Raw genomic sequence first — 22,773 nt, 5'->3', positions numbered from 1 at the left:
AACACCTGTTGTAAAACTGGCTTGAATTTAGGCTGATGGGCAGTTGGACCTGCTGCTTGTTCCTAAATTGTTAGGACTCTGGCACGGTCGCTCAGATGCTCCTAGTTTCTCTATAAGGGAGACAAGTATATTCTCCTAAATATGAATGTGTCCATTTTATTTTAAAAGGCGACTTTTTAAATATATAAGGTAGCCTAAATAGAATTTTACAAATCCTTTGATGTTCAGGAGAAGCTTGGTTGACTTCATAAGAATTTGAGATCTGGGGATTTACTGGTCATTTTAAGGAAAAGTAAAGGGGAAAGAAAAGCAGAGGGGATACTTAAGTGCAATCTCTTATTGAAAGATACTGTAGAGGCTAATGTTTAGGTCCATTGTTGTGAATGGAAATACCACCCTTTCAATATTAGAAGCATTTCTTATTGTATCTGTGAATAAATTTGTAATTGTATGACTGATGGAACTATTTATTTAGTTGAGGTTCTAATTTAAGAAGGGAGATATAAATCTAATGAATTTGTTAACATGATCCCTCACCCTGTGTCATCGTCCACCCTCATCTATCCACTTTTTCAGACAAATAAGCCCACAGTTGAAAATGATTTCACCCAGAAGCACAGAGAGTGGCCTCCTCATTTACAACACCTAGCGAGAAATGATCAGGAAAACATCAGCCTTGCAGGTCGGAGCGACTCTGATGATGATCCACTGCTTTCAGGAGATAGTAGTGCCAAGCACAGTGGTGAGATGATTGCATTTTATTGTGATTATCTTACAAATCATTCTCTGCTTCAACCTCCTGCAACTTGCTGGGTGAAAAAAAGTGGTTTGGTAGCAGGTTTGTGTTGTGCCTAACTTTATTACTGACTTGATTAGGGGAGCATCTGGACAAAGAACTGGGCAGGAGATCCTCAAAGCCACCTGTGGCGAAAGTTAAATGTGGATTGGACTTGAACCAGCATGAGCTTAGTGCTATACAAGAGGTGGAATCACCAGCAAGTGGCAAAATTTCTTTACTAGGTAAACAGATGATTGATAAAATATGACTTTTAATAGTTTGCCAATTTCCTACATTTTTTTCAGGATGCCCATTTTTTTGTTGTTTTAGAAATTTAGGCTGTGGGTACTCGCGAAAGGAAAACAATGGTTTACATAAAAGTATTTGTAATTTGGACTTAAAGAGGTGTTGCATTAGATAACTAGTTTCTTGTGTATGGAGAAAACAAATTTACAATAGAACATTCCTCGATGTCTCATGTTCCAACACTCCTGCTTCCTTCCCTGCACCTTCTTTGAGGTCTGCCTTCTAAACCGATTTCTTTAGGATATTACGCAGTTTTTTCTCTTTGCCCTTGCTGCTTTTCTACTTCAGCCCCTTCACTGCTCCTTTCCTTTGTCTTTTATAGGATAATTATGCTTAAAATCCTGGCTTTAGCAGTTACAGCACATACATTTCTTTGAACTTCTACCTAGATCCAATAATCTAGAAAAATTTCTCCCTGTAATCCTTAGATTTCAGACTCACCAGATAATTTTCTTGATTATTTTTATCAAAGTAAATCCTTTTTTTGAGGAGGAAAATTAGCTTTGTCAATAGACTGGTTTTCATATAAGTATAATGTTAATATTGACTATTTTAATCTTAAGCCATGAAATTATGTACATTTGTTCTGGCTGGAAGAAGGAAGGAAGGCAGAGATGGAAACTAACTCTTAAGAATTAGTCCCCTTCTGCTTTCTTGTTATGTCTATGAAAGTTATAGAGTAATGAACTTATTACTGGGCTTTGGGAGCTTTTCTCCAATTTCCAACTCTTGCAAACCACAGCTGTTCATGAATTGATTAGTGTTTTCCCTGATTAAGGATGAACTTTGGGAAATTCTCACCATTAATTCCTATAACAATGAATCATGTTAGAGATTGTAAAAATGTCATCTTGTCTAAAAGGGAAAGCTTTATATCCCCTCACCTCTACCTCCTTGTCCTTCAGAAGCCTTTTTTTAGTGAAAAGTACCCAGATGTAGGTCTCAACACTACCCTTGTCTGTACACCTGACACCTAGTAAATCACCAGTTCTCAGTTCTCTTTGGTCTGTTCTGGAATCTTCTACCTGCTTCTCTTCCCACCACTACTCAATTTAGGCTATCATTTCTTTCTTGAATGGCTGCTACAACTCCGATGTCTCCCTGTTCCCAGTCTAGCTATGGCTAATTCATTTTCCCATGGTATATTCAGAGTGATCTTCTTTTGTGTTTCCCTTTTTAGAACTCTTTAATGATTTCCCTTTGATTCAAGGAGTAAATGTCAATGAAGTCTAAGCCCCCTAGCTTCATGTGCCAGGCCCTTCTCACTGCACGGTTTGGTTAAGTGCCACTTCTCTGGTAAACTTTTTGTGAACTATCAGGGATCCCTCTCGTGCTCCTGGAAAACTTTCATCCTAGCCTGTATCACACTTCTTTGGAGAATACTTTTAATCAAAATACTACAGGCAAGTAGTTAAAAGGGACAAATAGCGCTCAATGTTTGTAATCTGAAATGACATTTCTTCCTTCCACCACCCACCCCTAATGCCTTAATTTTATTCACCAGAAGCAGTCACTTTTCATGTTTTTCTGATGTTTCTTCTTGTATTTACCTCTATAGTTAGCAGTGGATTTTAGCAAAATCAAGCAAAAGTATCATCATGCTGTTGTGTATGTATTTTTTCACTGCTGAGACAATTCGTATGCTACGCATTATATATCCTTCTTTTAAAACTTTTTTCCTTTTTTTCATTTGCTTAAAGTTTGTGTTGAATGTCTGTCTTCCCATACTAATACTTACATTAAATACCTCTAATGTAATTTGAGATCACACCATTTTCTCTGTGGAACACCTTTTAGTTGGAAGTTGGATGACCTGTATCATGCATTCTTAACAAGGCTGTTATTTCCCCCAGGGGGACAAACATTGTTCTTGAGGAGTTGAAAAAGTCTTAACTCTTTTTATGCATCAAAGTACAGATGTACATTAAAAGGTATACAATATATGTGAAGTTTTTAAGATTTTATGGACTTAGGAGGCAAGGGAGAAGAAAAGCCTAAAAATGCTCCTTAGGTACATGATAAAAATAATGTTGAGGAACACTGATTTATATTAATCGATCAATTTTCTTTTCTTCTATTTCTTTTTCCTTTGGTTACCTTCTGGGAGAATATCCTCAACTTATGAATTTCTTGACTATCAAATTGTAGTTTCTAAAGTTTTGCTCTTTTTCCTGATTTTTTTTCCTTTTTCATAGTATCTTGCTTTTGTTTCATGGATGCAAAGTATTACCAACTTTGAATATTTAGTTTTTTGTTTGGGTACCTGTATTTTCTTTGTTTGGACTATTCCTTTTTTGTTGTTTCTGTCTGATATTTTGAAGGGTTTTCTCTAATACTTTGCATATTTGAGAGGACTGCTAACAGGCTAATTGGAAATCCTGTAGGTGGGGGCCTTATATATTGCTAGACTTAATTGGAAAAGGTGGCTTTCCGTTGGGAACTCTCAATTTTTTGTATCTGTAGCTCTTTTCCTTGAAGCAAATTTACAGTTTAGTTTTTTCAAAGAAAGATCTTCCAAGCTTGAGATAAGCCTAGCTGTTGACATATTGGAGTCAGACCTGGGTTAAAGATGAAGAATTCCTTTTAATACTACTGATTTTCTTAACATTCTATCCCTTCCTTCCACCTTTGCCACCTTTCAGTGTTTGATACCCCTGAATTCAGAGTGTATTGGATTCAGGTTCTCCAGAGAATTAAACCTTTTGTATCCTTTGGAGGTAATGTTGAAGGGCAGGGATCTCAGGAGATGGGAAGGATCTTATCTGTTCCAAGTATGTATTTTTGAACATTCTCTCCGTTTTTAGTTCCCTGATGCACACCTTTCTATTGTAATACCTGGTGCCTTTAATTCCTATTTTTCTGTGGTTCTGCAAGTAAGTTAGCTTCTACTTTCAGATTTTCCCACTATGTGTGCTTATATTTTATTTTTGTATCAAAATGTAACAATCAGAGAAGTACACAAACCCAGTTTCTTTCCATGATTATTGCTGTAAAAACCACCCCATTTAAACACCAACTGGTCAAGACAAGGTCAGATAATGTCATGAGCCCTTCACTTGTTCCCTCCTAATTACTGTCCTTTCAGTTCTCCAGAGGTAAATGCCTATCTTGATTTCTTATACTACAGATCAGCTGTAGCTGTTTTTAAACTCTATTTACAAATGCATATTATACCTAGTTAGTGTAAGTTCTCCAGACATTTCTCCTCTAATTAGTCAATACTGAAGCATTATCTGGTATTAGGAAGTAGGAGTATCATTAAAAACAGTAAAACTGAAGTAAAAGAAGTTAAAAGCCTGTGTGGAAGATGAGCAGTTTTTGCTACATAGGTCAAGAGTTTTAGATTTTTACTCATAGCTTAAATTGTCATTTTTGTCTTAGCCAATCTCTAGAAAATTAAGTGGAAATCTGAAGAGACGTTTTTTTTCTTCTTCCAGGTAAACCAGATTTTTATCAAGACAGAGACCCCCTGAGGGTCTCAGTAAGCCGAGAACAAAGTTTCCTTGGATGCCCACTGGACTGTGACCCATTTGGTCATGTTCACCCACTTGCCCAGGAGAACATCAGTGGTGCTGACTCTGAAGCAGCAGGTGAGAGACGAAGAAACTCAAAGTGGGATTGCTGTGCACAGGTTATGTGAGCAGATGTTTATTGTAGTGTTATTTGTAATGGAAAGTGGTAAATAACCTCAGTGACTGCTGGTAACAGAATCATCGATGCACCCATACCACGTAGTTCAGTAGTGGTTAAAGCTCTGTACCCTTTTCCTTTTGTAGGGGAGCAGCAAACGTTGCCTTCCCACATAGTATGGAAGATTACTGTTAACAGCACTGCTTTCATGGTATTAATGCTTTTTTGGAGCTTCCTAATGGGTCCCAATCATCAGTAAACCATTTCCAAACAAGTAACACTTCTCTTACAACTACATTCAGGGACCTATCCATTGAAATCTTGAATGCCTTAAATAACTGACCTTGCTCCTTCTCTCCTTTTTATTTTTCACTTCTTAATACTGTACCAATGCTGCCCTGTTCACACATCTCTGCGGGGAATCTTCTTTGTAAGGGATAGATATCAGCATAGAATTGGGATTATGAATTTTAAAAACCCGGATTAACTTCTCACCTCCCAACTAGCTTCTGATATGAGCTGCTAAGAAGAACTAATTCACTATAAAATTTTACCATCTATTTATTTTTCTTTACTTAAAATTTTAGGGTGCATAGAAGCAACCAGTTTCAAGTTAAATCATTTGTGTCACAATATATTTTTAAGTGAACTAGGAGAGTTAAATGATTGTATTTAAACAAATTGTATTTGAACATAATATTTGGTATTAGTTTTGTTTCTAAATTATCTGTAATGTGAATTTGCATGACTTTTACAAATAATATATATATACATACACACACAGATACATGTGTATGTCCTGGGTTAACCTCTTAGGAAATTATCTTACACAAAACATTTCAGAAATATACTTCTAAGGTACATGATCTCTTTTAATAATATGGTGACAATGAGACAAATTTAGTTTATATTTGATAGAGCAGTTTTCATTTTATTCAGAGCCACAGACGATCATATGCTTTGTCCAGCTTTTTCACAAATGTTGGCTATTAGAGCAAGAGAAAAATTAAACTCAGAATACCTGAAATACTATGTGAGACCAAAGTGTACTTTTCATATATTCTTAATATGTCAAATGCTATTAGGAATGATAATCTATAATAGAAGTAATATATGCTCAGTGTGATTTTCGACAGCACCAAAATGTATAAAGAAGTAAAATTCCTCCTGGTCCTACCATTCATAAGCAACTATTGGTTGCACTTGGGAGTTTTTCTGTCTTACCTATTCATGTGCATTTTTCTTAACTTTGACATACTCAGAATATTTTTGCATCTGTACTCAAAATAAGAAAAGCATTTCCCATCACATTGCTCTCTCATAAAGGGTCTTATTCATAGAATAGTAGTAATTACAGTTTTCCAGAAAAAGTTTATTATGCGTAAATGTTTTTAATGAATAATAAAAAAATGGATTTTTCTCTTTTTGATCTAAGATAAAGCAACTCTGTAAAGCAAAATGTGAAAGAAAATTGTAGAACAGCAGGAAATGATGCCCTCTGAGGCTAAAAATTTGTCATAAACCAAATCTTTTTTTCCTATGCAGTTAAGGTCAAGGAAGTTGTGGTTGAGAATCATGCAGGATTAAGTTACGCTGTGGAGGAAGAACAACATACATATCCAGATCCAACTGTGGAGCCAGATAATGTTCGTAATGTTTTAACATGTATATTATTAGAGCTATTTGGCTTCATATTGTTTTTAGTTTACAAAAATTATTAAATATTAAAGTTTGCATTCTCTGAGGTCTGCTCTTACTGAAGTGGATCAATGATGAAAATAGCCAAATCTGATTATCAGAAGACCTTCCAGTCTACCTGGTACATGATCTCTATAATCTGAGAAGCAAAAGTATAGAGTAATTTAAAACAGTAGAGGCTTATGTCTGGGGTTGTAAGGGTGAGAATGTGAGAGGGAGGGAGGGAGGGAATGTGTGTGTGTGTGTGTGTGTGTACAAAGGTGGCAGTGGATAACTGAGGACTCATAGATGGATGAATGAGATTGGGAGGTGTGTGTATATGAAAGACTAATCAATTCTGAGCAGTGATGAAAAGGTTTTATTACTGACCTTTATAACTATGAAGGTTTCTACACTTGATCTGAGCTCAGAATTGATTAACTGCTGATGTTGGCAATTTGGGTTTTTTCTAGATCCCACTTTCTACATTGTAGTTTTAATTTTTAGGTTGAAACACAAGAGATTTATCATGAGCCATTATCTTCAGTAACTGTTTCTACTGGGAGCTTAAGTTATGAAAACACAGATGTGAGCCTTACAAATCCAGGTAATGTCAAAATGTTTGTAAATAAACTCAAAGATCAATACCTTGAGTTGCAAATACAGTGATGAGAGCAAACACTGCTTTTCACAATGTGCTGGAAGGGAATGTTTCTTTAAATCTCAAAAACAGTATTCATGCCCAGTAGAGTATCAGATAGTATTGTATTCTAAACACGCCCGGAACCCTAGGCATGCTGATCCAAGGGGATGCTCTGGATGCCCACCACCGCAGGCAGAAGTGTTGGCCAGGGGTCTTCCCATTAGTGGGAATCTCTGAGCAGATTCCATGCTTACACTTGTTAGCAGTGTCTATTGCTGTGCCTCTCAACCCAAACTTGGCTCTAAGGAAGTCGCTAGCTATCAAGTATTTTCATTAGACTCAATTTTCAGTCATTTTCAGAGCATGTGGACCATAGGGAACAAGAATCTACACTGGTAAGGAGGAACAAATATTTTAAGTTCTATAGTTCCTTCGTCCCAAGTTACTTATCAAAGGGAGGATTCTTGGGACATTGTTGCCTGCAGTGGAAAAATTTACATCTGGTCCAACACACATTCAGCAGATGATAGACAAGTATGTAAGTAAAGCAAATTTGAAGTCTGAAAGAACAGACTTGCAGGTTAAAATTATTTTGAACAAATACTTTATATAAACTAATTTAAAATTTTTTAAACTTTTTATCCATTTTAGTTTTAAGTATTGATTGTTTAAAGCTTCGTGCTTTTATGGCCGACTGCAGCACAGTTATAACATGGAAAATTGAGAGCATTTAGGGAGAGAGGGGGTCTGAATTAGTTAAACTGAATGTGAGAACATTACCGAATCTTCCTGTGCCGTTGTAAAGTTATAATTAGCTGCAGCATTATTGTCAATATTGAGAACAAGAGCTCAGAAGTTAGACACATCTGGATTTGAATCCCACTTTGACTATTTGCAGCCTGTGAGACCATGAGCAAGTTACTCTTTTCATTTTCTGTAAGAGGTATGTTGGAGATTAAATACATAACATACAAGGCCTGGCCCATAGTTAATACTCAGTACCGTGAGCTTTCTTTTTGTTTTTAAATTATTGATCCTGAACTGAGCTAAGTGAGAGTAACAAAGAATGGCTTCTTACTCCTACTTATTAACCTATTAAGACTTGGGGTAGTAGAAATGGAAACTTTGTCAAAGTTTTTGGTCACTGAGAGCATCCTCTTTTGTTTTTTTGGTATGTCAGAAATAATGAGAGGACTTTTTTAAGGCATCTGCTAGTTATGAAAACATAGAATTTTGTTGAAGTTACCTAAAAACTAAACTTCTGTTAATATTTTTCTAGGCTTTGTTTTGAACATAATTTTTCATTTTCCTCAAAATGCCAACAGATGACCTTGACTTTCCAGAATTGGAAGATACTTTTCCCAATTTGCACCGTCACCTGTTTAAACCATTAGAACCACATCCAGACTTTGATACATCTTCATCTTCTGGGATTCAAGACAGCAGAGCCTTTTACCAGGTAAAGTAGATGGTTCACTGCTGTTTATGTCTAAGAGTAGCTGTCTTTTAGAACAGAACGTTTCTTAACTTTGGGTGCCAATTAGAATCATGTGGAAGCTTTTAAAAATCTCAAGGTGCAGTCTGCCAAAATCTCTGGATGTGCTCAAAATAGCAGAATTTTTAAGATCCCCAACCTGCCCATAACTTACATAACACTTGAGAACATTGTTACTTTTTTTAAATTTTATTTTAGGGGATTCAGCCTTAAAATAGTTCAGCTAAATACAATTTTGCAACTTAAAAGTCTCTTCCTACATAAAGGAGCTAAGATTCAAACCTAGGTCTTGTTCCCACAGCCTGACATCCTAGTCTGTTCCACACAGCTCTTATCAGAAAATGATCTCATTACATTCTAAACTCTTAACCTAGTTCATTTCCAATTTGTTTTCTAAATGATCTTTTTTAAAGTATTGACTGAGATGGAAGAATTGGATTTGAATAAGTGAGTGTAATAAAGTGGTAATTAAGGGTGGTATCAAGGAAACAATTATTAGATTCCACTGGTAATATTTCAGCTTTCCCCGTTTTCTGTCAGAGCCCAGATTCTTCATGTGAAAATCACTGTGCTCCAGTGCCATCCAAAAGTACGGTTTCTTTCACATCACTGCAAACCAGCCTTTCTTCACTTTACACTGGATTGACCCAGCCACTTGACCCTCACTTCGCTGACGCTATAGCTCTGAGTTTTGCTACAGAAAATTTTGAGGGTATGTATGATTGTTAGTATTGGGCTTTACTCCATTTTTTTCTATGTCATGGTCAATTACATCCATTTTCCTTGGATTATCTTCACTCCCATCCTCAGTGTTACAAGTTGTGTGTGTGTAAATAGCGCAGTTTGCATTTTTACAGGACTGGGCTTCACAAAGACAAAAGTGCTGCTTCTTGCTCCATCTCCCTACTTCAACCCTCACGGTTAGGTTTTAAGTATCCTCCTGAAACTTTTTGTACAAATTTATCATACACATACATACCTGTATCATACAACATACATATTATGAAATACACATGCAGATTTTAGTCTGAGTCCTTGTGTTGTTAAAATCAATATTCTTCTCATTGTGTAAGTGTCCTTATGTTTAATAGCCATGTTTTCTTTAGTAAGTAACAGGACAAAATCCATGGTGTGAGCATTAGTTATCACTGACCATCCTTAAGCTTTCTATTCATGTTTACATATATCAGCTTCCACTCTTAAAATTGTAGGAAGTAACCTGACTTATATTATTTGCAGTTTACTCAAATTATTGGAGACTGTGTCCGTATTCAAGTTTTACAACATACAACAGTGATTAAACTGATTTATTACAGGATCTGAACAATCTTTTCAACAACTTCTGCCAGAATTTTCTTCACAGGAGAGCCAGCATACTGATCTACCAAGTATTTTTAGCATTGAAGCAAGAGATCCTTCCCAAGGCATGGAAAATCACAACTACTCTGAACAGATTGAAATATTACAAAATAAAAAAATTGCTCATTTTCAGCTCTCCATAGGAAATTTGCAAAGTTCAGTCTTCAGTTCATCTGATGAGGCTAATGTATTTCATCCAGTAAATCTACAATATAGCACTCCATGTGGTTCTGCCTCCAGTGAGATCTCAATAAAAGACCAACTAGAAGGCAAAAAAGAAAGACTGGGCTTTGAAGAATTAACGGAAAGTGGGATTGATGCATTACATCAAGGATTCAATGAGGATTATAAAAATGAATCCTGTGGTGTTTCAAATATAAATCCACATGCTGAAGAAACTGACTCCCGATTATGTGTAAGAACAGTGGAATGTTCTCAGAATGAAAATTTTGAGGATTCAGCTAAAGCAGAAACTCCGAAAATCACAGGAAACCTATCTCAACTAGCACAATCAGAGGTCTTTCTAAATTCTCGATCACTTTCGTTACAGAGTTGTATTCCAGTCTGGGTAAGTGAAAATCTGTGTTGTATAAACAGCATTAAAATTCATTTTCAGTAAATACTTTTGAAACAAACTTGAAGCAACAAAGCTACTCAATATTTGAGAGATTGGACATCTCCAACAATGAAATAATTAAGCTCCAAATTTTAAGCTGACCTTTGAATTTTATGTAAGACCTTTCCTCCCAATTCTGATTTCCGTTCTCCAGCTTCCCTGAGTAATGGTGGCTCAGCCAGTGCTCCAGCACATTGTGTTGAACCTCACCGCACTCAGCAGCTTGGCTTCAACTTACTAAGGTTTTTACCTTCTAGTATTGTTTGTCCTTCTAAGGCGAACATGAGACTGAAAATAAAGGTAACATGTAGGCCCCAGATGTGTTTGGCTGCTTTTGGATTTTGTAGATGTTTATTAAAATTTTTTTTTTTAAGATATTTCCCTTAAATTGTCATCTGGCAGCAGTGGCCATTATTTGGCTGCACCCAAGAGCTGCTGCTCCCCTTAGACATGACACTCCAGGTGCTGCTGCAGCACTATCAGTCTGCATTTACATCTGCAGCCCTCTGAAATATTTGGATTTCTAACCTTTGCAGAAGCTATTTTTAGACAGTTACCACATCACTTCATCTATTCCCCAAAGTCTTCTCCAGTCTTTCAAAAGGGGTTTGGGGAGGGGGAGGCACCACCTTAGTCTTTACCAACCCTTGCTGTTCTCCATTGTTTTAAGACTGTTATTCTTAGATATAATTTCCTTTTTAATTTTATTGCACAGGAGACAGAATCTGGCCATGGTATAATGGAAGAACCAGAACTTACATTAGTAAGCACCAGTGATATCAGTATAGCTGAAACCGATTTTGCTAACTTAACCCTAGAAGAAAAGGGACAGTATGAACCAAGTAACTGTATTCAGGTAAGTTTTTCAGTTCTTTCATATAAATACACCTCATTTACACAGAGCTAATTTCCTTCCCTGTATGATGCAAATGCTGTGAGCTATACTAAATGATGGAGAGGTTTAATGTGCTCATAGAAATGACAGGTGACAGGGAGAGTATTTAGGAATATTTCTAAATACATATGCTATCGATCTCATTAAGATTTGGGTTGGATTTCATGCCTTTCACTCCCCAATGAAAGATAAATTTTGTTCCAAGTTTTGAGAGGCAGCAGAGACACTAAGACTGGTAAGGAAATCCAGACCTGAGGCAGATTCAGAATGTTACTGAAAGGTTTAGTTCTGCGGTTGCATGTTTACTTTTTTCCACTAGGGAAAAACTGTTCTTGTCTGGCCCACAAGGCGGTAATTGAAGGGAATTCTGCTGAGTTTAATTCTAATTTAATCTAGGTTAAGAGGTGAATTCATTCACTTTAAGGAATGATTTATTTTTTTCTCAGACTTTCTATTGTACATGTTTGCCTTTAATCCCCACAACCCAAATCTGTAGGCAATTCCCAAGTAATATTATTTGTACACTGTACTATGCAGCACTATAGCAGAACTATTTTTCTTGTGCCTGATGCCAAATTAGAAGGGAATTCACCTAAGACTTCCAAAATATTTCAAACTCCACACAACCACCTGTAATTGTTTCTAAAAAAGTAGTGGACTAATTACCAGACTTCACGGGAACCAGATGAGGAAGACTTTAGAATAGGAAAGTAGACTGGGTGAGGATTAGTAATTATTCTGTACTTCAACTGAGGATTGAGAGGAGCTATCAGCCATCCAAATGCCCACCTCACCCAAATACCTTTTGTTCACCTGAGGGAACCAGGGTTTGGTTAGATGAGAACCTTTGCTTTCAGTCTGTACAATAAGGTGAAAAGTGGTAAATTCTTTCTTACAACTAGGTGAGTGAATTTCTACCTCTTGCATCAGAAACAGAAACCTCAGACTATCCAGGTGTACCAGAACACTCTATGGAGAAGACCATGTCTGCAGGTATGCTTGAGCACCTTTAAATGGTTAGTGAATCCAGGGGCCAGTGAAAATCCTTGGCCTTCCTATTTCTGGCAGAGGGATGGGGGAACAAAATCTTATTGCTGGCATAAAATAAAAAAGTATAATTGGAAGGAAATAGCTTCACTGTTTCTTTTTACAGAAACCCTTCCAAAGCCTACAGCTATCCCAGAGAGCTTACAAGAAGCATTTGTAAAGAGGAAAAAAAAGTTTATTGAGAGATCCTCCCAGAGACAAGAAGAAATAAAGAAGAAAACTCGTATCTCTGAAAAGTCTCCAATCAAAATAGTTACGGAGAAACTTTCTATAGGTATGTTCTTCACATTTGTATCATCAGTTTCCACAAAGAGAATTGGGGACTATATATTTATCAAGTCTCCTGTTCAGGTTCACCTGTGAGTTGCCTAAAGGTTATGAATAAAGTTAGGGTGCCACTTCCTGAAGACAGACAGACTGCGCAAGCCTTCACGCACCACAGGGCTCTAAGGTACCATGTGTGTGCATGTGTGTTTATGTTCACAGTTCTTAAGTCACGCCTTTTAATTCCATATATATTTCTTACATTGTACAGAGTATACAATGAATCAGTTGAAAAACAGCAAAAGGAAGAGAATGCTAAAAAGCATGATGTGGGTGCCCAAAGTAGAGCAAGGGCAAAAGAATTCCGTAAGGTGAGCAGGACCTCTAGTTTCATGTGTAAGGTACACCATTTAACTGGAACTCTAAGTTTTTCTTCTATTCCCTCCACAGAAAACACTAGAGAAACTTCGAGCCAAATATACACAGTGACTTTCTATGAAAACTGTAGAGTTGTTTTTATTATGTAACATAGGCCACATAAGTCAATAAATTTTTTAAGAACTTAATATGGTGTGGTTCCTTCCACTGCCTTTGCTTCTCCAGAGTGAGGCATGATCTTCAATAAAAATTGTCCTAAAGAGAGTAGGCATGGGTTAGACTTTACTCCATTGCTAATTATGGATATAGATTTGAGTGGCTAAATCTTGTATCTCCTCAGGAAAACAGCACTTACATTAAGTGGCTATTTACATCCTATGGAGAACGTCAGTTTTTGGTCACAGCGTTAAGAGCTCTTGGTTATGGTCCCACAAGCCCTCTTTGAAATGACCCAGTAATTATCTTTTCCTAGTGTGTACATACCTTTTAAAATCAACTTTTGTTCAATCCAGTTATATAGTCAGTCCTATACATAACAGGAATATAAAATTAAGGATTAAAGTTCCATTTAACTTCTGAAGCTAGCTCTATTTTTGCTCATTAAAAGTTGCCAGTTATATTTCAACCAGGCAAGGAACAGCTACAAGATGTTAGAGATAGAGACACGCCCTGGTTCACTGTAACAGCCACTAGCCATGTAACACGTCAGTGATGATTTAAAATACGCCTGTCGTATGAACCTCAGTGATTACCAATGGCTATTACAAAGTCGGATATAGCTTGTTGTATTTACATTGACAGTGCTCACCCAGGTAACGGAAATGAATCACAGAAGGGTTAATAACATGTTCCCAATAGGCTGAATGCTAACAAGGTAGCAGAAAAGAAAACCTAGTGGGAAGTTTTTTTTATGGTCATGTCCACAGCAAATGAGAAACTGTATTCTAAAAGCCTTGGTAATGACCATTATACCCTAACAAATACTTCTGACATGCTAAGATAAATGACTTGCCAACTTTTTTACCTCAGCTTCTTTGCTCTCCATGAATATGGACATACTTCAAAAACTCCCCACCTATGGAAAAAGATTTCAAATTTATACTGGATTTAGTTTTTCAAAACGAGGCTTATTAATTCCTAAATATCCTGAAACTGTTCCCAAACTGTTATATTGATAATTCAGTGTAACAGAATTTTCATCTTTTCAATCCAGCTCAGCTCATTTAAATTATATGTTGGGAACACATAACTTTAAAATTAAGGTTAAATGGATCCATTTCTGATCATACTTTAACTTATATGAAATGCCCTGATAATATCAACTCCGTATTTGGAAACATGCCACATTTTAGGTAACTTTTACCTTGAAGCTTAATGTTTTAATATACAGCATATATTTAATATATAGCTGGATGTTCAGAAAGGCTGCTTTTCATTCAGCCCATTCAGAGCAGTTGAACATTTTGCCCATCATCATAACATCATACTCACTGACAGATTAACACATGGTGGACTGTTTAACATCTTTTCCACTATCTCTTAAGGGGTGATAATCACCATTGACTGCCTATCAGATTTAGATTAATGGCAAGGACATTCATTAATGCTTAAGTTTTAGAAAGGAAAAGTTCTGCTATAAAATAGGGAATAAAAATCTTACCTGTAATCTGAGTTCCAGTTCTTCAAGCAATTTACTTTGGGGCCCTAGAAGTTAAATTGTAGTAAGTAAATTGCTATTTTCGCTAATGACCCATAATATATAGATATTCTCTAGTCATCTCTATCAGTCCTGTTACAGCCAGTTTTTTACTCATGAGCCTAGCAAAAGAATGTTACAGGTCTCATTGTCATCACTGCAATAAAACCACTGTGATGGAAGCATGACCTGTGTCTCAATGTAGCCACATTAACAATTTCTGGACACCAAGAACAACAATGCCCATGTTCATCTAAAATGAGGCTTTATTAAGAGTTCCTCTCAGACATGCATTATTATATATATCTATCACACACACTATGAAAAAGGCTTCTGCATCTGTATAGAAGTTTTGCTAACCCACGCTATCAATAAAGGAAAGCAGCTACTAGAAGCAACAGAAATACAAAGCCTTACACATTTAGGGTCAGAGGAGATGGATCTGCCTGGTTCTCAATTTCAGATACCCTAGAAAAAGGGAATCATTAGTTCTTACTGAAGATCATGTTTAACTGAACAGTGTAAGAATACTGTATCAATAAAAATACCAGGTTTTACATGCACAAAGCCAAGAAAACCAACGATGCCAGATACTGAATTTATTTGGCACTGTCCTTTGAACACCCAGCAGGAATAAACTGCTGTATGCAGATACCACACAGTGCAATCATAACCGAATGTAAACCCTTCCACTTCAAGTCTACAATGCTGAGAAGTAAATTTTCACAAAACTCAAGAAATTTAAGTTCCTGTAACAAGTAATTTCACCTTTATTCCTACATTAACTGCATTTTAAACTATAAGCCTAGTTGTCATTATCCTGTCTACAAAACTCACATTATGGAGCTATTACATCACTAGACGACAATGCATTATATAGAAAGATCACAGTTGCTCAAACTGCTCTTTTTTTTAGGTGAGATTACTTAAAACTTAATAACCTTATTTTAACATGTCTAAGTATACATTATGAGGATGAACCATATGGAACTGTCAGTTTATAAAATGTGAAAAAGGAAGGCATTTTCATTTGTTGGCCCTAGATATGGAATCTGTTATTTTTCCAATTCTGTATACAAATGCAATTATGGCAAATACTTTCTGCCATGACCTTGATAATTCCACTGATGCCTAAATAATGCCTAGTCACCACAGCAATGGAATGCTGTACACTAATGAGCATTTTTCACAACTTTTGTATCCTGAACAACTTTCAGTAGAAATTAAGTACTCCACTTACCTCTAACCCTGAGTTAAGTTCAAATCATACTCATTCCTACAAATAAAATATTGAACAAAAGATTACCTTAGTGTGTAATTAAACTAAAACCTAAATAATATGCTTAACACCCAAATTGATGTTTTTTTAAAGGTATACTCAGCTCTGTCAGAATTAAGTTTTAGTTCATTTCTGTATCATTCAGCAGTTGAACAGTTAAATTCATCATCTGACACTGCAAAGTCCCCCCTCCCCAAGATTCCATTGTCACCAATTATAACTCACCTAAGTTGTCATACCCTAAGAACAGTATAGATCATAGGGATATGCAAATACCTAAGATTAAAAAAACAATTCTGTATTAGTTCTTTCATAGGTGCAAGAGACCTGTCTTGTAGTTCTTTCCCACAGAGCTAACACACAGTTCTGTGAATAAAGGAAACCACATATATACTCTATGAGGCGTTTCCAACGATGTAGGTCTACAGAAAAAGCCCCATCGGGATAGACCTCAAGCATTGTTTGTACCTTAAAAAAATACAGAAATGCCACAGGATTCAAGACTCTGCAAGATTATTTAAAGTCATCTGACTTCAAAATTATCTTAACAAAGCTCCCATTTGAAAGAAATCAGCCCATAAATTACACGGATTTTAAGCTGCTACTTAGCAAAGACAGTACTACAGATGAGCAAAGGAATAATGATTTCCACATAGTTAAGTCTTCATTTTATCTCAACCTCCACTACTACAATCTGTTTTGCCTATGAATATGCAGATAGTTTAACTGAATTTCTGCCACAGAATTTAAAATACAAGCAGTATTTTTTTCCCATTCTATAAAAAGTACAGAAAAATACTAATGTGGCTATGTATGTTCTTACCGTGGGGATACCATGGGAAAACAAATTGAGTGCTTTCTTAAATAAACCTTGTATTATTTAGATTTATAAATATTGTGTCTTATTTAGTCATTTCTAACACTGCAATATTAAATCTTATACCTCACTTTATGCGCTAATAATGTAAATGCCTCAGGTGGGAATATCCAAGATTCTGATTATTGCTGTACAATAACTTAATAGTTTTTAGAACCCTTTCCTTGCTGACACTTGATCACTAGAAAATGGTTAATCCCAAGATTTATTTTTTGAAGTCATATTATGAACAGGAATTAAGTCTGCAAAAATGTCTTTACATTAAGACATAGTCCTATAACACTTCATCTTACCTAAAAACTCACATAAAGCTTAAGACATACCTTTAAGTCCAGACACTGTCCTCCTGTTAGGAGCCTAAAAGAGAAGCCATTTTTGTTTCATGTCAACATTAGAACACTAAATTGATATAGCTGAGATTTACCTTACATCCTATGCTTTTAAATTATCAATAGCGGCCCCCCATCACTACTTTAGTCATTAGGTATCATGTTCCTTCTTATCTGTATCAAAACTCACACTGAAAAATGAGTTTTGGGTTGCAAAAGAGGATTTTTTTTCTGCACTTGTCTGTAAGTCTTTGTCCACAAACAAACAAACAAAAACACACACAAGTGCTATTGTAAAATGTAGTATATGAAGTGACATAATCAGCAATATACAGTGATGATGAAAATGCTAATTGGGAGTAGGAAGGGAAAATTAACTTCTAATTACAGTATTAAGCATTTGACACAAGGTTACTTTAGTCTGAATAAAACTGGGATAATAGGGAAACTTCAGGGACATGCCTGGTTGCCAATCATCAGTGATTATTGTTAACAAATCTTTTCAGGATTATGGCTGTATTTCTGTGATTCAGTGCTCAAGTGACATCTTTGAAGCTCTTACTCTTGAAGTATAGGCAAAAATAGCAGGACATTCTGTTTATTTGTCCAATTTTTTTACATACATCAATTTCACTATTTTAAAATATTTTTTTTCTAGTAATTACTTTAGGAATTTCACAGATTTGTCCAGAGGTTCTTTTTCTCCTTAGGTTCTTTTTTATCACTAGGCTGGCATACACATTCACCATCTTTACTTTTTATGAAAAGTTGCCATTTCTCTTTCCTTTACCTTGGCATTCACATTCCTATTTTCTTTGCAGGCCATTCTGTCCTCTGTCCAGTGTTTTTGGACTTCAATGCTCTCTTTTTAGACAAAGCAGCTTCTTCAATATAATGCTCTTGGTCTAAATATACATTCACCTTCTTTGGTAATTCAGACCTTATTATGAAATAATTATTCTCCTGCATGAAAAATATCAGTATTAAGCAACTTTAGTAATTACACATAACTGAATTCTAGGTTACTTAAAAATAACCCGAGGACTACATCTAGAGATTAAAAACCTGTATCAACTTATTTTCTCATTAGATTATCTTTGTAGCAATAACCACATATTATCACATATTAAAACTTACAATAGAATTTTTGTACTCATCAACAATCCAAAAATTCTTCTTGCATTTCTGCAATAAATGCCTTGAGCCTTTCAAAAATTCATTATAGAGTCTAAGACAAAAACTAATGGATAGATTCTTCCTGTACCAACAGCTACCCTACCAAAATGATATAGGATTAAAATATCACTTACCACCAATTTGATGTCACATTCTTCAGCATGTTCAAGATCTGCTGCAACCTCGTCTGCTCTATAATATTGAAATGTTATCACTCACATGACACAATCTTCTATAACACAATTAAACTATCATAACAGAACGTAAACAGCAATTTTTTGCCATGTGTTAACACCCCAAAATGGATGTCTGAGCCATATTCAAAGCTGAAATATAATAAAGCAAATGGCCTATTGTATCTATGCTCACATCACTACTGAATCAAAGTATAAATGGATAGCATAAAATGAATTAACATTAAAATTTAAAAGCAGACTCCATTTGATAATTTGACCGAAATTATTTCATATGATTAAGCTTACTCGGATTCTTCAATAGGAGAGATAGGCCCATCATCATCCAGGTATTTGTATCTACGACTATCCAAGTCTTCTTTTTCTAAATCTTCACTGACATTCATTTGCTTCAAGGATTCCTTGAGGTGGTCCTCATACTTCAATTTTTCAAGGTAGCTGAAAAATCCTCTTGCCACTGCTTGCTATAGAAAAACACCATGTTACGTCACAGCCTTAAAAAACTGAAAATCCTCTTGCCATTGCTTACTATATAAAAACACCATATTAAGTCATAGCCTTAGGAAGTTTTCTTCTGACTTAGCAATTGCCTGTACTACAAAATGGCAACAATCCCCTTACCAAGAACTTGTAAATCTTGATTCCACTACTCTGCCACAATGCTGGTTGTAAAAAGAATTCACTCTTATACCTAGCAAATTATCAAACTTATCCAAGTTGCTACCAAGAAAAACTAGCACCAGTCTTAGTTTGCCAATCACTAGAGACATTTCTAAATGCAAAGAGAAACAAATTTCTAACGATTATAATCACCTTAAAATATAAAGTGTTGCAAATATTAATCCTTCCAGATAAACTTACTAATTCTAGAGCAAGGGGTTTTAAATTATGCAGTCATTTAACTCAAATATTTGAGTCTACTGCTAAGTATTAGGGCATTTGTTAGGCAACTCTGTTCCATACCATATATTGAAGATTTGTTCAGAAAATGAAATCTAAAGCTGAACATGAAAAGGAAGGTGTCTGACTTAGGTTCCTATAAAATGTCGTCATTTAAGTTTTAGGGATGTTTAAAGACCAACTGGGATTAAGGTAAGGGATTTGATATGACAAGCCTTAGAGCACTTCATACATACCAGGTATATTCAGTGATACACCAGTGAAGATTCCACCCACAAGCCCAAGGGAGATTTGAGCTGAAGGATGGGGTGGCCCTTAAGTGGATATCAGCAGAGTTATTACCAAAGTTGCTGTCTCCATGTTCCGGGAGCACCTAAATTCTTCAGACATGTTAGCTGTGCATAATTGCACATATAAAATACTGACCTCAAAGGCTAGAATTTTTCTCCAAGGTAATTGATTTCTTCCATTCTCTGATTCTAAAAATGGGAACCCAGATCCTTTGTCTTTAAACTCTATCTTACTTCTTTGAGAGCTTCTACTGCTTTTCTTTCCTTGGGGTCTTCCCCTTGGTCTTCCTGTTCGCTTGTATTTCCTCTTTTTAGGTTTCTTTTTTTTGAATCTTTCAAAAATAGCTTTCATAGTCAATGGTATTGGCTCGAAAGATGAGTCGCTAGATGAGTCTCTTGCTTGCACACCTTCAGGTGAACGAATGTGTTTTCTAATAGGGGTTCTTTGCCTCCGTTTAGGTGAGTAAGGAACACACTGGGTTTTAAACAAGCTGCCACCAGAGGAAGAGTTATCACTAGGGGGAAAAAAAAGGGAAGAAAACTGATACTCTTGTATTACTAATGATTATGTGACCTACTTTTCTTCTACAAACCAAGCAGGAAAACATGCTCAGGGTAATTTTTAAGAAGATGGACTCTACTAGCGAACCACTTAGTTCTGACTACTCTACGAAAATGGCCCATGCCAAAGCACTTAACAAAATCAACCTTCTATTTTTGAGGAAAGAGAAATTTTAGTTTCACAAAGGTAGTCTTGTTCACAGCTACAGCTGCCTCCAAATAAAATGGGTAGCCTCACTGACAGATATCTGATGTGAATATACTAGAAATACTTACTTGATCAAGATCAACAGATAAGGTTAACTACACATCTCCATCCCCTAAAAAGCCAGCATCCTTGATAATGAAGAATATCCAACAAACTGGTTTTTAAGCAACATTCCGCACTGATGTCCACTTCGTTATGGAAGAGATACTGAGCTGGCCCAGAGAATACACTGTTTCCCAGGGTTAAGAATGTGTCCCACTATTAATTATATCAAATAAACTTTGATGGTCTGTGTAAACAGGTTTTCTTTCCTAATTCTCAGAAACTACCTTTACCATCACTTATTGTTTACAACTTATGTTTTCTCAGTAATTCAAATACACTAAACTATCACAAATCCAGACTGTTTTCTGGTAAAATTAATGTGGTTGTTGTTGGCATTAAAAAATGCACTAACCTCTGAACTTCCATTCCCAGAGCTAAATCAGGTACCGCTGTACAGCTGGGAGCGTCCATCCCTGTTAGGTACTCTCCAAGCCCCTCTCAAAACTGTTTTGCTCCTCCTTAACAGATTTGACAAAAAAGTTGGTTAAATGTGAGGTAGTTTCTTTGAAAAAAAAAAAAAAAAGCCAATTTTAACAGCTAATACCCAAGTAATGCAAAATTTGATGTAGTCAGATTGTCCCATCATTGTAAATTAAAGCAAATTTATATATACACAAAGGCTCTAATTTCCCTGTAGAAACTATCATTTCAAATCAAATCCTAGAATGTAGAAACGTTATTCGATTCCATTTTGCCCTCTCACTCTAATTCAATGAAATAAGATACCAGAAGTGTACCACCATTTCAAATTATCAAACATCTTTCCCTAACAAAAGTATTTTAAAATCCATATAGTAATGTAAAATTAATGGCCAAAAAGACATTTTTTAAGAGCAAACGGTAACTCCTAGGAAAAACTTCTACACAACAAAGCCAGACGGCAGTGTGTGGTATTCATATGCCAGGAAAAATAATCACGACTATTTTAAAAATCCATATGCTCCTGGTCTGGGACTTTCACTTACGGTCTTTTCCCGTTCATAGGATGATTACAATCACTGAAACCTCTTTCTTCGAATATTATCTCTTTGCCATTATGGATATTAACCGAAAAAGTTCTGAATTCTCGATCTTTAAATGAAAGGTTAGCAAACTATACAATAATGCCCTTTACCTTAAAAAAAACTCCTTTGGAAGATTTTACAATAACGGCAAATAACAAAATAATGATTTATTTTTCTACATTTCCCCTCATAGAGGATGCCATCACAATTCCATTTTTGTATTGTTCAGTCTTAGCATACTTAGAAATGACAAATGAGTAACGATGAAAGGAACTCTCTGATAAGATAGCAAAATATTTCAAGTATAGAAATAAAGTCACAATTCAGATTTGCAAAATGTCCAATAGACTCACGGTATGTTTGTTTTTTACAATGCAAAAAACGATTAAGTTGTAATTGCTCAAAAGCTATGTTCATTCAGAATCGAGTCCATTGGCACTGCTGATACACCTGGGGTTAAATTTTAAGTATCGGAGCATTACCAAAATAAAGCGCAGTTAACTCCAAATTCACTTTTTCGGACACAGAGCACATGTACTCAAGTGTCCCTCCCTATTTCGAGATTCTGCGATGAGAGGCCACGCGCCGAGCTGGTGGCCACACTGCCAACTCAGTGTCTCCTGGACTACCGTACGACCTCGAGGCGTGCATCTCACTTAGCACCGTCTCTCACGCGAGGAAAACGGCGTCGGCAGCGGTTACCAAGAGCAACCCGGCACACGCGCATTTGTCAGTAACTCTACCACCACATCCCAGACAGCGAGCGGCCCGCGCCCAGCCGCTGGGCCCGAGGCCTACAACCACCGCAAGCCCTCCACCCCCAGGGCCCGAGCGCTGCCCCGGGAACACCCCGCTCGTCCGCTGCACTTCCCCACCCAGCCGGCCCCGGCAAGCGCAGCACCGACTCACCACGGGGCTCAGCGGCGTCCTCGCAGGGCTGCTGGCAGCGGCCGCCGGCCTCGGCCTCGGCCTCGCAGGGATTCAGAAGCCGCCTACTTCTACCGGCGCCCGGAAAAAAAGGGCCCGCATGCGGCGCGACCCAGCTAATACAGGGCCGAAATCTCGC

The 22,773-nt window shown here is 36.6% G+C and overlaps 2 protein-coding genes and 10 non-coding genes across 25 annotated transcripts in view; 3 read left to right on the top strand and 9 right to left on the bottom strand.

The window, feature by feature from the left end:
• CEP295 (centrosomal protein 295) overlaps positions 1-13,276 on the top strand; it is a 42,599-nt gene extending 29,323 nt beyond the window's left edge. For 7 of the 14 annotated variants that reach the window (XM_057507113.1, XM_057507116.1, XM_057507114.1 and 4 more), the window contains 12 exons: positions 577-742; positions 877-1,020; positions 4,522-4,674; positions 6,260-6,360; positions 6,899-6,998; positions 8,360-8,493; positions 9,070-9,241; positions 9,846-10,456; positions 11,220-11,360; positions 12,302-12,392; positions 12,553-12,720; positions 12,798-13,276. In XM_057507113.1, coding sequence (XP_057363096.1) covers positions 577-742; positions 877-1,020; positions 4,522-4,674; positions 6,260-6,360; positions 6,899-6,998; positions 8,360-8,493; positions 9,070-9,241; positions 9,846-10,456; positions 11,220-11,360; positions 12,302-12,392; positions 12,553-12,720; positions 12,798-13,237 — 2,421 coding nt within the window. In that variant the 3' untranslated portion in view covers positions 13,238-13,276. Of the gene's footprint in view, positions 1-576; positions 743-876; positions 1,021-4,521; positions 4,675-6,259; positions 6,361-6,898; positions 6,999-8,359; positions 8,494-9,069; positions 9,242-9,845; positions 10,457-11,219; positions 11,361-12,301; positions 12,393-12,552; positions 12,750-12,797 lie in introns of those variants that run through there. The other 7 variants (XR_008999177.1, XM_057507120.1, XM_057507117.1 and 4 more) reach the window with 7 other exon arrangements.
• LOC118931156 (small nucleolar RNA U2-19) lies at positions 6,479-6,557 on the top strand. The gene has a single exon (XR_005032286.1). It is a non-coding gene; the product is annotated as a small nucleolar RNA U2-19 (small nucleolar RNA).
• On the top strand, positions 6,752-6,821 carry LOC118931155 (small nucleolar RNA U2-30). Its single transcript, XR_005032285.1, has one exon. It is a non-coding gene; the product is annotated as a small nucleolar RNA U2-30 (small nucleolar RNA).
• Positions 13,277-13,412: 136 nt separating the features above from the next.
• Positions 13,413-13,541, bottom strand: LOC118931161 (small nucleolar RNA SNORA25). Its single transcript, XR_005032291.1, has one exon. It is a non-coding gene; the product is annotated as a small nucleolar RNA SNORA25 (small nucleolar RNA).
• Positions 13,542-13,570: 29 nt separating this feature from the next.
• Positions 13,571-22,752, bottom strand: TAF1D (TATA-box binding protein associated factor, RNA polymerase I subunit D). The gene is given in 11 exon segments (XM_057507125.1): positions 13,571-13,614; positions 14,113-14,163; positions 14,749-14,792; positions 17,264-17,297; positions 18,060-18,116; positions 18,119-18,232; positions 18,580-18,637; positions 18,928-19,103; positions 19,966-20,344; positions 21,056-21,161; positions 22,617-22,752. Coding segments are annotated over 9 exon segments (936 nt in total). The 5' UTR covers positions 21,115-21,161; positions 22,617-22,752; the 3' UTR covers positions 13,571-13,614; positions 14,113-14,148.
• LOC118931153 (small nucleolar RNA SNORA32) lies at positions 13,932-14,054 on the bottom strand. The gene has a single exon (XR_005032283.1). It is a non-coding gene; the product is annotated as a small nucleolar RNA SNORA32 (small nucleolar RNA).
• Positions 14,499-14,572, bottom strand: LOC118931159 (small nucleolar RNA Z40). Its single transcript, XR_005032289.1, has one exon. It is a non-coding gene; the product is annotated as a small nucleolar RNA Z40 (small nucleolar RNA).
• Positions 14,916-15,050, bottom strand: LOC118931162 (small nucleolar RNA SNORA1). The gene has a single exon (XR_005032292.1). It is a non-coding gene; the product is annotated as a small nucleolar RNA SNORA1 (small nucleolar RNA).
• Positions 15,313-15,450, bottom strand: LOC118931160 (small nucleolar RNA SNORA8). The gene has a single exon (XR_005032290.1). It is a non-coding gene; the product is annotated as a small nucleolar RNA SNORA8 (small nucleolar RNA).
• On the bottom strand, positions 16,167-16,238 carry LOC118931158 (small nucleolar RNA SNORD5). Its single transcript, XR_005032288.1, has one exon. It is a non-coding gene; the product is annotated as a small nucleolar RNA SNORD5 (small nucleolar RNA).
• Positions 16,389-16,519, bottom strand: LOC118931154 (small nucleolar RNA SNORA18). Its single transcript, XR_005032284.1, has one exon. It is a non-coding gene; the product is annotated as a small nucleolar RNA SNORA18 (small nucleolar RNA).
• LOC118931157 (small nucleolar RNA SNORA40) lies at positions 17,429-17,559 on the bottom strand. Its single transcript, XR_005032287.1, has one exon. It is a non-coding gene; the product is annotated as a small nucleolar RNA SNORA40 (small nucleolar RNA).
• Positions 22,753-22,773: the final 21 nt, after the last annotated feature.

Source organism: Manis pentadactyla, chromosome 9 (genome assembly GCF_030020395.1).
Source record: "Manis pentadactyla isolate mManPen7 chromosome 9, mManPen7.hap1, whole genome shotgun sequence".
Taxonomy (NCBI): Eukaryota; Metazoa; Chordata; class Mammalia; order Pholidota; family Manidae; genus Manis; species Manis pentadactyla.
The sequence above is the reverse complement of the archived record's forward strand: the minus strand, read 5'-3'. Positions and strand labels throughout refer to the sequence as shown.